The sequence below is a fragment of the Chaetura pelagica genome, unplaced genomic scaffold (genome assembly GCF_000747805.2).
Source record: "Chaetura pelagica isolate M959 unplaced genomic scaffold, ChaPel_1.0 scaffold50, whole genome shotgun sequence".
In the NCBI taxonomy this organism is placed as follows: domain Eukaryota; kingdom Metazoa; phylum Chordata; class Aves; order Apodiformes; family Apodidae; genus Chaetura; species Chaetura pelagica.
The window spans coordinates 7,155,060-7,170,547 of record NW_009952366.1 but is presented as its reverse complement, the minus strand read 5'-3'; the positions used below and the strand labels follow the sequence as shown (position 1 = coordinate 7,170,547).

The window sequence follows — 15,488 nt, the reverse complement described above, 5'->3', positions numbered from 1 at the left end:
TGCATCAGTCCCTAAGCAAGAGAATAAGCTTTTGAAAAGTAGAATAAATAAGCATTATATCACAGAAGCACCAAGATACATGATACATGAGATGAAGAAAGTTTCATGCAAACATGAAGATCAAAACAGCGAGTCAAATAATTGACTCAGAGTGGGGAAAAAAAAAATGTAATTAAGTAAGAATACCATAATCTTCTCAAGAACAACAAGGAAAACTGATGGTATAGCACTGTTGAAACAACTTTTGCTCTCTTGTGTATTGTTTAGTTACTTATTATGCAGTCATCTCTAAGAACATTACCTGAACATCTGAAGAGAACGGGGCTGGTTTAAATGTCATGGAGCAATGTGATCTCGAAAGTAACAGAGGAGGTGGAGGAGTCTTGCTTTTTTTCTTGCTGCTCATAACTTCTTTGAGACTGTGATACAATGCTCTTTGTTCAGCTTCAACTTGCTCAATTAAAGTCAGTGCTTCCTATGATTTAAATTAAAACAAAAGGGAAAAACTGTTCAAACATAACAATCAGACATTTAACAATTATAAACCTTTTTTTTAAATTACCTTACAAAAATTCATGGTTACATAGAAAACTTACAAATTTTTATATAATCTTACATTTTATATTAAGATAAATGGCACTTTGTGTAAGCCTTACATATGCAACTTCATAATATACAATAAAGACAGTGCAGGGTTGCATATGCATATTGCATTTTGGAAGAACCTATAGGAAAAAAGAAAGTGTTCACAAATAATGTTGATTAATAATCACTGGCAACCAATGATTAGCTCCAACTGGAAACAAAAAATATCAAGTATTATTTAGGAAAGAGCTGGAGACCTGATCTATGGAATTTCTGAAGGAGCTGTGGAAGTGGTTAGACTGATTTTCTGTATTCCAAAAACAGAGGAAAGAAATTATGTCCAGAAATAAAGAAAAGGCAGGAAAATGTGGGTGCAAAAACTGTAGGGCTAAAGCACTTCCCTTGGTTAGCTGGAGAGAGCTGAGAGCTGACTGACAGTACTTTAGTTTCTTCCAAAAATGTGGGGGCATCCTGCACACAGTGATTATGTAGCTATTTGGTTGGAGATCAGGGTATATTTTTGAATAGTGAATTGTTAAGTTTCTTCACATTGTTTGCATTGTCAGGATAAGAGAAATTTAACTTGGAAATTTAATATTAAGAACTTAGTACTTTTATATCTTTACTTGTGGCAGTTGTCCAGTGCAAACCAATTCCAAAAAGGCCTGTATTCAGAAATCAGGAATGTCTTGGGCAAATTACATTCTTCTGGGAGAAGAGATAGGTTATATATTCCTACAACTAGGGTTTTTATTTTAAACCTTTTAGTACCATACACTCAAGTAAGGATTTAAGCTGAACTGAGTCTGAAAGACAGACTGAAAAAGAAAATGCCAAGTTATTGGTTATTCAGTGACATTCCAATACTCTTGCACTTTAGCAGTTCCTTTTTTCTGTCCTCATACATTTGTAAGGCTTTAAAATAACCATACTGAATAAGATCACAGGTTGAATAAGCCTTGTATCTCTTTCAAATTGTATCATGCTTCCAAATTTGTAGCAGTTAAAAGAAAAACAGTTTTTAGTGATTTCTTGTTCAAAATACTTTTTCATATATAGTGAGAATTGCAAATTCTGTTATTTTTTTTACAGGCTATACAGAAATTTTATGTCCCACTGATAAGAAGGCAATTTTCACGGACAGATGCTGGTACAAAGTGCAATGGAAGACCCCCATTGATTTCAAAAGACTGAAATGAGCCCATGACAAATCTACTTTTAGCCTCAATAAATTCCAAAATCTTCAACTTCTAAACTGTTCATTTAATAAGAATAAAACAAAGTCTATGTCATCAACATCAGCCAAACTAATCTAAGACAATTTACAGATCTTGCAAAAACAGGGATGTTGAAGGTTGTAATGGGGAAAAGGAAACTCTCATGACATTTTGGCAAGTCATAGGTTAATAATTCCAATGTCTAAATGATGAAGTGTAGAAAGAAATATAATTTCTTCTTTCAAGTTCCCTGCAATGCACATGTGTGCACAAAATCTGGGGATGTGCTCTTTCCTTGTTTTAAATCACTTTATTCTCCCATCATAACAGAACTTCTCAGGGAAAAGTTGACAACAGAAGTTAAAAATGCTCAATGTCCCTCAAGTCACTTCTATTTTCTTCTTTTTGTAAGAAGTAATCCAAATTTAGTTACACAGAACATTACAAACTGTGATAAAGAATTTCTACTATAAGATACTTTTTTTTATTACCTCCAGTAGCTGCCTTTGGGAAGAAGTGGTTAACTCTTTAGAAAACTTCTGTACAGCTTTTTGCATCAAAAAGATCGCTCTGGATAGCTTATTCTTTTTTATTTTTCTCATTATACCTGCCTCTGTAAAATAGATATTTTTATACATTTTTAAAACAATACCAATCATTTATTATACTTCTAAAACCTTAATTAATAAACCTTACCTGTTAAATAAGGGGTATCTTCAATATTTTTCACATGGGCCTTGCTAGACTGAAGACTTCGTTCATCCTTTTGGGCATCTATGGGGGAAGACAATCCCAAATTATTCATTCTGACAGTGATATGGAGAAATTTTCAGTGAGGGGTTTATACATAGTTTTGCAGTAAAGCTCTGCTCCATCTCATGTTCTTTTCTTTGGTCCAAGGAGAATTCCTTTGACTGATCATGCCACTAATAATATTCCACCCTCATGCTCTAACATCTTTAGTAGTTATACTAACATCACAGGATCTTATTTGATCATAAGAAAGAGTGCACAGGGGAGCTCTGCAGAGTCAAACTAATATTAGCCTTTTTGTTTTAAAAAATACCACCAGGAATAGGAAACAAAGTAGAGTTTTTTCAGAAGGCATTTGGCAAGAGTGGGATGTCTCCTGACTGGGAAGAGCTAAGGACAACTTCACAGGACTAGAAATTCAGATTAAAAAGAGTATTGAAAAAAATACTCTCTAGCAAGAAAATTAGCATTACAGAAATAATAATTCTGCAGAGCATTCCCCAGTTGTTCCCTACTGACACTGTAACAGTTAATATTATAACAGAAATACCACAAAATACTGTCTAGAAATCAAATCCAGTAATTGATAGCAAAGTTTAACTCCCATTGGTTGAGTAGAGGTCAGAGACTAGTTTCATGCAGTGAATCTAAATTACCTAAATCCAGTACATAATTATTTCTGTCTGTATAGTGTGCAAACTGCCCAACATCAGCTCCTCTTCAGAAAGTAGATACTCCTTTATTTCATAGTATCACAAAATACATAAACAGAGGCCTTTAATCAAGCTATGAAGATCACTGAGCTTTACTGAAACATACCTTGTGTCATTTTAAGAAGTTTCACAGATATTCGATGTTGGGCCTGAATGAGCTCCACGTGTAAATCCATTATGAAACCTGTTCCTGTCTTATCATTACCAACTCCCCAAACAGAATTCAAATCCTGATCATTTGACTCCACCTAATAAATAGGAAGTCACAATTAATCAAACACAAACTTTTACTACTTAGCTTACTGCATTAGTCTTGACACTGATATTATTATTATTTCAGTAAACTGACAAACACTGAAATTTGTCCTATCTGTGTAATATGCAGCCATTCAAGAAAAGATGGAAGAAAAGAGATTTATTAGAGGGAAAGCACAGATAGCAGTCAAAGAAAACTAGACCAGGCTTGAGAATCAATAGGAAACTGGATTAATAATGAATATGAAACTATAGAAAAATTGTTTCATTTTATTACTGGTCCACCAAACAAAAATAATATTGGTGAACAATGATAAAATTTCTAAATTCTGAACTCTTCTCAACAGCAAAAATTATTTTTAATAATAAGCAGCTGCAAGCAATAAATATGAAAAGGATTTCTATTTTTATTTTCTAAGAGAAAGCTACAAGTTACAATGATTTCCAAAAGAAAATGCCAAAGAAAACCTAAAAGAGTTTATAGTTTATTACTCAAAGAGAAAAATCATATTTCTACCACACAAATATTTACTTTTTCTATCCTTCTTTTACATGGCACAGGAAGATGATGTACATTTGATAATGTTAAGATTTCTAAGTATTAATAAAATATCAGTTTTGTGTCATCAAAATCCAATATGTTATTTACAGATTTTGTTGAAGTGTCACTTTTTGTAGACTTTACCTTTGTACAGCAGTTGTCAAATATTGACTTTCCATCTGGCACAAGGGTCATTAGACAAAATGTGTTCATTTCATTAATTGCTTTTTCAAGACTTTCATAAGCAACTCGTAACAGTTCTGTAGGACTTTTCTGAAATGAAAAGACAGAGAAACACATTTTATTGAATAACAACATTAAAAGTTATAATATGGGCTATCAAAGTAAAGTGCTATTATTCTTAGCTGAAGCAGTTTAAACTCCATCAAATAACCTTTACATAGGCATTGTTCCCCGTGCTTTCATATACTAGTATCAATGTTTAAATGTCAAGTAATTTTAATTAATTTAGGACTGATTTTCCTTCAACTCTCAAAAAACAATTTACTAACTTAAATAGTTACTTATAGCAGAATGAAACTGAACTTAGAGATTTAAGGTGACAGTGCTTTTCACAAGCAGATTTTCAGTGTTCCATACATGCTGTTAACAAAACACTGACTTTTCAGAAAACAACTTCAAGTAAACTGTCACTGAATTAAAGCTGCTCCATATGTATAAACATTAAGACAAAATGACATTAAGACATTGACAAAATTCCTCAGACTAATATATATTTTTTCTTCTTAATGTGTTTCAGTAAATAGTTTTTAACTATTTGGTTGGATGGTCCTGCAAAGTGCTGAGCACTGAACACACTCAACACTCTGGATGTTCCATCTATTCCACATCCCCACCTTCACAGAACCCAGCAAGCAAAACCACAATCCAAAATAAAGCAAGTGTTAAGGTATGTATGATCAGTAAAAAATGTGCTATGAAACCATTTAAAGCTGGTACTAAGCAAAAAAAAATAGAGTGTACAGCGGAAATGGGTGATCACACTGTAAACAAAAGCTTCAAATAAAACTTCCATATCACAAATTAAAGGGTCACAGGAAGAATTTTAGATTTAATTTCATTTGAAAAAATATCTTTGCTCTTTTCCCCGGCACTAGCATGATTGAGTGAAACTTTTCAGCTTTAAAAAACTAAATACAAAATTGTCTTAAAAGCTTCAAGCAGAAATAAGTGTTATGCTATTCAAAAATGCTACATTCATTATAAGTTAATTAAACATTACCATCAGAATTTCAGGGATATCAGAGGCTTCATCTTGCAAGAGAGAGGCACTCATTCTACCTTTTTTATAGGAAGAAAATCAGAAAGTAAAAATGAAATATCCTCAGAAAATGTTTGTATCATTTGATTAGCACTATTATTAATTTAATAGTCTTGCAATGATTCAGATCTTCAGTATTTGACTATGAAGTGATTACACAGTTGCTTGTAAAGCTTTTTTGAGGTTTAAACACAACAGCTACATATGTACTATCATACTAATTCTGTATATGATTATCCAATAATGTAGTATTTTTGAATATACCCTGTGTTTCATAGCAACATCACATTCAGGCCAGTTAAATTTGGAGTCACTTTGTGACTAATTTTTAAATGAATTCAACTCTATGGTTATCTAATTCACAGCAGGTTTAATGCTAATTTAGCTTATAGGAGGATTTTTAAATACTTGAGGTCACATTTTTATTACACATACTATTTTAATTTAATATTCTTTGAAGGGATATTATCACCCTTTTAATACTCATTTGGATTGTTTAAATTCTTCTCATTCATAAAGACTGTATCCAGAATTGTGCTTTCCTTTCCAAAATAAGAGGAAGAAGTTTCTTTGTTCTCAGTTACAGCCCCCTAACCTGTCAAAATTTTATTTCTTTCTGAAATGAATACATTTTTTGTCCTTTCAGAGAGACAATCTGCTAGTCAGTCCTGTCCTCCCTGTTCCACTTTTGCCTGTTTATATCTGCTTGTTCAGTTTCTTTCTTGTTAATAAGAAAATCTATATTCAGTCAGCATTAATTCTGGAAAAAGACTATTCTCAGCATAAATATGCACTTGACTGACTATCAGCCTGTTTTGACCAATTACTCCTACCTATTTAGCTCTTTTTGCTTCCAAAAAGTCATATTTAAACTGAATGAATGTTCCTGAATATGTTCTAAAAGGTTCCTTAAAATCTACTCTCTAGTTACTGTAAATCGTTTGAGAACTACAGTTCATATTCCAAGATCCTACATCCACAGTACCAGACTTTTTGAAGTATGTCTAAATATTCATATTTTACAACATTAGTCAGGTTTTGGAAGGAAATTTGTTTCATGTGATTGCAATTGCATTGTATCCCAATAATGCCAGCCAAGTTAAGTTCAAAGACAACTGAATTCCTATACAAAAAATCAAGATTTGTGTCAACAAGAGATCCAAATTAATGACCCAATAAAAGCAAAAGCTTCAGTATGACCTCGTACTTCCCTCTTCTCTTTGGCCTGTCACTAGTCAACTAGCACTTGGCTCCTCCACATGAGCTGCAGCACTCACTGCCTTCTGCCTAGCCAATATTTAGAGAACATATGAGTGATCTGAGGCTACTCTGAAGGGGCTAAGAGACATGTAGAAGACTTGTGGGGAGTGTGAGTCATAAGAGATGTAATGCAAAAAGGGCTTACTTCAGTAGAAATGGAAATCTAAGGAAATAAAGGCAGAAATTCTTTAAAAAACAGATTTCATTAGCTCCTCTTATGGATGAAAGTGTGTGAACAAAAAATTAGCATTCTACTCTTAACAATTCCTTTACAATATTTTTTCAATATGTCTATTTGTCCAAGTTTTGAACTCAGAAAAGTTCTAATCTCAAAAATCATATTGAAAGAAAACTACATTTTTGTTGAAGGCTTTACCTGCTTTTTTCTTAGGTTTACTTGCAGAAGCAGCTACATTTTCCAATATTGCAGCTAGATGTAAGGTTACCTCTGCATGCATTACAATATCAGTGCCTGCTATGCTGCTCCTCTGGATGGTTTCATTTATTATCCAGAGTATGTGAACCCACTAAAAATGGGGGAGGGAAAACAAAAAGAATCAAGACAGAGTTAAAACAATTTTTGGAAGATAGCTATGTATTACAGAGGTAGCTAGGGTTTTGCACTCAAAATCATTTAAAAAGATTCGTAAAGATGGACAAAATTCCTTTCTAGAATTCAGCATCCTTTTTTGAATGCCACTAGACTAACATGGTAAATTTGTGCTGCTCTGAAGCCCCTAATTCTCCAGACTTTTTCTTTTATATTTTTTATCATTATTTTAGAAGGTTTATGAATGTTCTACAAGCACAACTTCTATATCTTGTTATAGTGTGGTAAGCCTTGCAGTAGATTTGATCATCTGCCTGTCATTTATCCCTGTAGCTTCCCAGTCAAACAGTATAAAGGAGACTTGAATGCTTCAGTTGTATCCACATAGGAAAGTCACTGTACACGACCTTTTGGTGAATGGCTGAACAGTTTTACTACAGGGATCAGGGCCACCAAATTAACTCTTCCAAAAACTGTTTGGTCAGCACCAACTGGCAGCCCAGAGAAACTAGCGTAAATTATCCTTCTGGAGACTGCATTTCACCAAGAGCCTCTCAGGCTCAGGAGAAGTTCAAGGTAAGGCTGTAATTCTATCCAGTGACCACATTTGTCTTCACTGTTAAGTTTTTTGCCACATTCTTCAACTGCTCTAGGGAACTTCCTTGAAATATATTTCCTACCATAACACACTAAATGTTTCTTCTTCTTACATCATGCCCAAATGTTTTCACTATTTTAGCCTCTTTCCACCATGGCCTGCTGGCAGCGCATGGGTTACCTCCCTGGGAAAAAGCTGAGGTATTTTGATACTGATGTATGGGAGGACAGCATGTTCAAAGTGTATAAACAATTCATATTTTCAGAGAAGATTTATCTGCATTTTACAATAAGGAAATGTACTTGGACTGATACCAATATTTTATCTTGGCTTTACTATAACTGACTGCATTCATATTAAGAGGAATACATTGTAATGAAGGAGTACCTGGTAAGCTTTCTGTCTGTGGATATATTTCAAGCAGTCACTTCCACTCAGTTGGATTTGCTGAAGTCTTGTTTTACACTTCTGCCACAAAAACTTTATTACTTCAACAAGTATTTCTTTGTCAGGTTGGATATTCTGGAAAGAATAAACAATATAATTGTAAAAACAGGTATGTATATAAACACTGTCAAAACACTCTAGTACATAAACAGCCTCAACATTTTTCAAAGTAAATAAACAAATAATTACCATATTAATTTTCTTATAAGGGACAATAACATTTTGAGTACTTAATTATTTTTTTTAAGTAATTTCTGGTAGATTTCCCAAGCTTCTTTACTCCCAACAATAAAAGTGGGTTTAGAGGCACAGAGGGTGATTTATTTATTTTTTCTTGCCAAGCTCTTAACAGTAACACAGACAAGGAAAGCAGTAAGATGAAATTTACATGGCAGAGACAAGAAATTAACCATCTGTGAAATACTACAATAGCCAATACATTCTGGGAAAACGAAGCAATCTAATTTAACAGGTTTTTAATTTTTAGTGCCATTTTTTTTTCTACAGTATTTAAATATTTACAGAAGAAGATCTAAAATACTAGGTTTCATTTTGCATTTACAAAGCTCCAGACTTCCATGAGTTGTTGGTGCATCTCTGATAAGGGACCAGGGAAGAACAACTTAAACAACTAGAAAAAAGGTTGGCAGGGAGTATCAAACAACTGAACCAATGTTAAAACACATCTGCATCTTGTCAAGAGAATAATTAACAAATTTAAAACATCTATTCAGTTAACCTCCTAATTAACCCATTTTAAAAGGCAGTAAAGTCCATCTACACTGTGTTAAACACATCCTGAATGGTGATTAAGGATCAGTCACACAACTTAATTGCCATTTATACTGGAGTTGGACTAGTATCTCAGGTACAGTGAAACTCAAGCCTGCTAGAGCCACACTATGTGTACACTCGTGTATATGAGTGTAACATTTTTGGGATATTGATACTGAGAAATGGAGAAAAAAACTGAAAAAGTAAATCAAGATTACTTTTGCCATTTGTTTGGTGGCAGCAAGCTTTTAGACCATAACATCACCATCACTGAACTCTCTGTTAATCCGGAGAGCATTTTGTCTTCCTTCCCCGGACAGATGAGGTACGCAGGAGATTTATGGAAAAATCCCTCCATAATACAGCAGTCATGTGAAAAAATGACAAATCATGATATCTACAGGTATAACTACCTCACAGGCAGACTATTTTGACTAAAGAATATTATACTAAAGATAAAAAAATGTCTGTGCCCCAGTTATACTCAAACTGGGGCATTATTAAAATGATATCTAAAATTAATTTTGCAGTTAAGACATACACTAAGTTAGCAGAACACATTGTTTCTAAGGAAAATTTTTCAATATCACAAACTATATTAGTGTAAATGCCAGTAGAGACATTGCACTGTAATTTTTTTCCCCTCACAATAGCACATTAAGGGAAATCTCAAGGCATATCACTGCTATAAAGGCATTATCATTCATCAGGGTCATCACTCTCATTCCTATATATATTGCAGAAAAGTCTCCAACAGCTGAGCACCTAAATGTAATATAATAAATTTGATCTCTGCTTGATTAGCTGAAACATGCAATTAGCTCTATGAAACTCCAAAACTATTAAATATTTATGAAACATTTTTAAAGTAGCCAGAATATAGAGCAACAATAAGTTAACTTTTTATTTAAACAATTTATTTATTTTAATCACAAATTGATCACATCTTCTCAGTGTATCTTTTCACTTTTGCTATTTCATGTCTGCACTTTGTTAATCATGCAACTGAACCCTTTGCTTTTGAACGATATGCATTTGTTACAGATCATGATTCATTCAGAAGAAATGCATCTGATTTTACTATACCTGCTTAGCTGTGGAGACACAGGAAAATACTGTTGATGCCAAAATCATAATATCCTGAGAAGGCTCCCCATGCTCTACATTCAATGTTTCTAAAAATGGAAGAAAAGAAAATGCAAGATGTTACTTCTAGGTTGAAAACATATGACTGAATTAACTTACCAATTTGTGGTCTAAGAAACAACAAATTAAAAGGGGAGGTATTTTCCCAAGTTTATTACTTCTGTGAAAAATGAGAATTTCTGGTTTTGGAAAGAGAAAGTTTTCTAGATATCAGCAGGTTTTTGGAATGTCATAGAACTAAACTACAGTTGCTTTAACAAGTTTTTCTTGCTTTGATGTCAAGAAATTTTACATAAATGAAGTATAAGAAGAAACAAAAGAAAGTCAAATATCTATTCTATATTTTTCCTCACACTTCAGGGAAATGGTCCAAAGTCATGTACTGGCAAATGAAAACTGGACAAAATTCAATGCATAGCAGTTTCTGAATTGCTAGCTTCTGTTACAGAATAGTGCATGCACCATATTACACAGTTTTTAAATAATAAACACATTTTCTTGTTGCAAAAATATCAGAAATGCAAACACAACTATAACTGAACAGCACTTACTTCTAAATGTTTGACTCTTTTGAGAAACCTGGGAGTTTCTAGCTTCTTTGGTAGTACTGTCAGTACTAGTGAAGCTGTGTTTATTTTTTCTTGGAAATAGCAAAGCTTGCATCAGTGTAAGAAGTTCGAGTTCCATTTCAGCTTTCTTCCATATTGGGTCCTCTTGAGTCTAATTTAGAAGGAAAAAAACCCCACAAACGTAAATTCGTCTTAAACATATGTACTTTGAACAGCCTTTTTTACCCTCATAGGAAAAGACTACATAATGAATGTCTAAATAGCATCTGGATTACCTGAAGAAAATTAACAACAAATTCAACAGCAGAATCAAACACATTCCACTCTTCATAGCTGAAAGCTAATTTTATGAATTTCACAGCTGCATCTCCAGACACACCCCTTTCTCCTGCAGTGATGACAAAAACATTTTATAATTTTTTAATATTTAAGTTTAATTTAGTTAATTGAGTTAATTTAGTATGTTTAATTTAGTTTAATAATTTTAGTATTGATAAATACAAAAATAAAACTCCATGTGTTTTTGAACAGTCAGTATAATCTTGAAGGACAAGAGCTTTATAATTTTGCTCTAATGTCTATTCTAACTACTTTAATACTACTTCTGCAATGCCCAGTTACTTTCCAAAGAGGCTGCACTATTAATTATATTAGTGTACCTATGTAGAGAATATCAAGGAGTTAGTCCTTTCTATTGCAGAAAGAGCTTAAATCTGGGTGTCACCACATAATGATCCTTCTTTCAAGAAATTTAGTTGAAAAGAATGCATAGAAACATGGACAATTTCTTGCAAGATAGGTGAGCATTTCTCATTAGTGTATCAGCAAATATGCATGTACACATAGGAAGTCTATTTTCTCCCTCTTCAAATTTATCCAAACTACAGTCAGGCAGAAAAGGGATTTCCAGGTCCTTGGAACTCTAAGCATCTTGGCTAATATATTCAGCAGCATTCTGCAGTCCTAAGCACATGCCACACTCATTGGTCCTATCACCTGGGCACAGAGCCACTCGGCTAAAAGGTGTTAGCAATATTAACTTAGTAATAGACAGCTGTGATTTTCCAAAGTAGCACAATTATTGGTTCAAGTATCTCAACAAGCCTGTGACAGTCCTTCTGTTACTGAATTCCATTTCTCTATCATACAAATGTATCAGGACATCATTGCAGAATTTGGCCTTGAATGACTGCTTGGGGGCAGTAACAAATCTAGATGAACTGCTATGCTGAACATTATGTGATTACAGTGTCCATAGATTACTATAAGCTATTTAAATAATACTTGTGTTAAGAAAATCATAACAATATCTGTACATAATTCCTTTTGAATGCCTTAACATTACATGTATAAACAAGCATAACTCATGCAGCATTTTGCAGTCCTTTTGTGCATAGAACCACTACTAACACGAAAACGAATTCTGCTTCCCAAGCCTTTGCATCACCGTGTACAGAATCCTTTGAAAATTTAAAGCTAGTTTACCTGTTAGTATCAAGTCCAGAAGGGTTGATGATGTATTAGTTATACCAAAATGATTGATGAGATGACTTCGTTGAATATCAGTACTGTTCACTCCCCCTTAAATATAGAAAATTTATTAATTCAGTTATGTTGTACGTGACTTGGCAGATTCCAATTAGCCAGTAATCATATAAAGAAAATATGATTTGGAAGTGTATTTAGTCTCTGTAAATTCTTTTATTAGCAAAATACCTCTACACCTACGGACATATTAAGTCAAGGGCCCAGCAAAAAAGGTCTAGAAGAAATTATCAAGTCTAGTGTTTTTGTCAAGTTTGTAAATCTAACTTTGACAGATTTTATATTTTTTTCTAAAAAATACATGAAGCACCATGGTATGTTGACCTTGCCTGGCTTCCAGACCCCCACTCAGTGACAACTGCATTGTCACTCACTCTCCTCAAAAGGACAGAGGGAGAAAATAAGATGGAAAAGCTTATGGGTTGAGATAAAGACAGTGTAATAAGAAAAGCAAAAGCTGTGCATGGACAGGCAGCTATCTCACCACTTCCTGGAAAGCAGGGCCTCAGGATACGCAGCAGTTCCTTGGGAAAACAAACATCATAACCACTAATGTGCTCCCACCCTCTCTTTTAGCCATAGGTTTTATTGCTGAGCATGATGTCATATGGTATGAAATAGCTGTTAAGTGAATTCATGCCAGCTCTTCCAGCTATGCTTTCTCCCAACTTCTTACTTACCCCCAGCCTACTGGCCTTTGAGGAGGAGGTCTGGAAAGAGAGATTTGATGCTGTGCAAGCACTGCTCAGCAACAGCCAAAACATGGGTGTGTTATCAACAAACGCTGTTTTAGCCATCCAAGGGACAGCACCGTATAGGCTCCTATGAAGAAAGTGAACTCCATCCTATGCATCCATGCATAAATAATTGTAGACTTTTACTGACAAAGCAGACAGCAGAGAGAGGCCCAGATTTTTATCTTAAATTATACGAAGATAAGAAAGACAACCTACTGTTGTTATAAATTAAATAGAAAGGTAAAAAAACTAATACAACAGAGGTTTGGGATCCTCACCAACATTTTTTTTGCTTCTTTATGCTGTTACCTGTGAGGATTTCCAGTCCTGCAAAAAAAAGCTCAGAAATGACATCACAAATTTCCACTTCATCAGGAGGAGGTGGAGCAGGGCCCAACACATGTCTGCTACTATCAGACAGGGCTTCCAGGATGGCAAGGAACTGAGCTGCATCACTTTCAAACATTTCTGTCAGCAGCTCTTCAGTAATAGTGCGAGGCCATGGAAACTAAGAAAGTAAAGGCAATGTAAGTTTTGTAATATCTAATCTGAGTTACAATAAAGCAAGATTTCTTTCACCATCAAAAAGTTCTCCATCAGAAAGTAAGCACACGCTTAAAACAGAAAATAATATACTGAAGAATATAGTTAGAATTTCATTATTCAAAGGCATAGCAAAACCTCATGCTAAGTGGGTACAGAAGTGCCATAACTGCATGGCATCTTACTTGGAAAACAACACAACAGAAATTTTGAGTGAGAGCATTAAGGCCATGTAGTTTAAGGGATCAGGATCTCTCCTTGCAATAATACAGGCTTGAGCTTAAGGAGCCAAGCTCCACACACTCTGCAGAAAATCAGAGAAAGGTTAGGATTCTAAGTACTGCAGTAAAAGCAAAACACTATTGTATTCCTCACTTGCACCTTTCAAACAGCACATCAAAATACAAGGCAGAACACACAAAAATAAATGCATTATTGACAGCTAAAAATATCACAGATCTACATGGATACCAAGCCACGAACATACATGAAGTAAATCAGAGACATAATACTTTAAAATAATGTTCACAATCCATCAATATCTCAGTTCTATTTATTTGGCACTTTCCCAAATAAAAACAATCCAGGTACATTTAACTAGACAAAAATTTGGGAATTTCATTCTCTCTTTGCTGGATCCATCCAGATAGATAATACAGCCTTCTTCTTTCAAATTATTTGGCTTTTACTGTACCTAGTGCAGTACGTGTTTTTACCTGTAGCTTATGCTGAAATAAATTATCAACAAATTAGATAATCATAAACAAAAAAAATCAGATTTAACCTATCCATTCAACTACAGATGTTTAAATCTGATGTTAGCATCAGACAAACTGCGATAAAGAAGATATTACTTTATAGTATCTCCTTCCTTTTGTTTTTCAAAAAATGAGAAGAGATTCTTTAATTTTTATATGACACATGTAATGGATCTAGATCTACATCATGAGAATGAAAAGGTGAATGAATTTTAGTCCAAGCAGACATTGCAAAACTTGAGGAATTAGCTCTACTAGGAGAAGTGCCAAGTTTTACATCTAGGGAGGAATACATCTGTACAGGCTAGAAATCAACTTTCAGAGTAGCAGTGTCCTCTTGTCACAAAGAAGGTGAAATGCAGACTGAGCTACACTAGAAGTGTTCAAAACATTGAGAGGTTATTTTCTTCCCTTATAGGAGAGGCTCATGAGGCTCCAACTAGATTATGAAGTCCACTTTTGGACTCCACTATGTAAGAAGAATGCTAAGAAAAGTTACAGGGTCCCACAGAGGTCTACCAAGATGATTAGGGATATTAGATATAAAAGAACAGGCTGAGGAAGCCTTAGTTAGTCTGGCAAAGAGGAGGCAAATCATAGAATCACAGAACCATAGAATGGTTTGGGTTGGAAGGGACCTTAAAGATTATTTAGTTCCAACCCCTGTGCCATGGGTAGGGACACCTCCCACTAGACCAGGTTGCTCTAAGCCTCATCCAATCTGGTCTTGAACATGTCCAGGGATGAGGTATCCACAGCTTCCTTGGGCAACAGGTGCCAGTGTCTCACCACCCTCACACTAAAGAATTTCTTTGTAATATCTAACTTACCTTTTGTGCTTCTTTCAGGTTAACTCTTATCTTAGGTCGAAAGTAGCCTTTTGGCTTTCTTCTGGATTCATATACTGCTCTCTTGAAAATCATTACTGACATCTGACAGAAAGAAAAAATAAGTAAATGACTGTGTTACAGGTTTTGTTCACAGACACTGTTACTAATGAATGGCAGAATTATACCTTTAGAGTAGCCTCTGTAAAAATGTTTTTTGCCTCTGAATTTTCCAGCAAATTGATATTTTCTAGTTTCTTCAGTTCATCAATTTTAATCAGACCACGGCGAGCAAATGTCTGTCCAAAATATTAAAAATATATACATATATACTTTTTTCATATTCTGAATAAATTTTTTTTAATATCATATAATTCTTGAATTCAGA

At 34.3% G+C, this 15,488-nt stretch overlaps 1 protein-coding gene across 1 annotated transcript in view; it reads right to left on the bottom strand.

Moving 5' to 3' along the window:
* Positions 1 to 15,488, bottom strand: part of CFAP54 (cilia and flagella associated 54) — a 119,518-nt gene that overhangs the window by 85,944 nt on the left and 18,086 nt on the right. The window contains exons 6-20 of the mRNA XM_010008074.1: positions 15,289 to 15,399; positions 15,104 to 15,205; positions 13,282 to 13,480; positions 12,176 to 12,271; positions 10,966 to 11,078; positions 10,673 to 10,841; positions 10,062 to 10,150; positions 8,142 to 8,276; positions 6,983 to 7,133; positions 5,308 to 5,366; positions 4,209 to 4,337; positions 3,375 to 3,516; positions 2,499 to 2,576; positions 2,294 to 2,415; positions 302 to 475 (exon numbers count right to left, since the gene is read on the bottom strand). Of these exons, the coding sequence (XP_010006376.1) occupies positions 302 to 475; positions 2,294 to 2,415; positions 2,499 to 2,576; positions 3,375 to 3,516; positions 4,209 to 4,337; positions 5,308 to 5,366; positions 6,983 to 7,133; positions 8,142 to 8,276; positions 10,062 to 10,150; positions 10,673 to 10,841; positions 10,966 to 11,078; positions 12,176 to 12,271; positions 13,282 to 13,480; positions 15,104 to 15,205; positions 15,289 to 15,399 (1,869 nt within the window). The remainder of the gene's footprint in view (positions 1 to 301; positions 476 to 2,293; positions 2,416 to 2,498; positions 2,577 to 3,374; positions 3,517 to 4,208; positions 4,338 to 5,307; positions 5,367 to 6,982; positions 7,134 to 8,141; positions 8,277 to 10,061; positions 10,151 to 10,672; positions 10,842 to 10,965; positions 11,079 to 12,175; positions 12,272 to 13,281; positions 13,481 to 15,103; positions 15,206 to 15,288; positions 15,400 to 15,488) is intronic.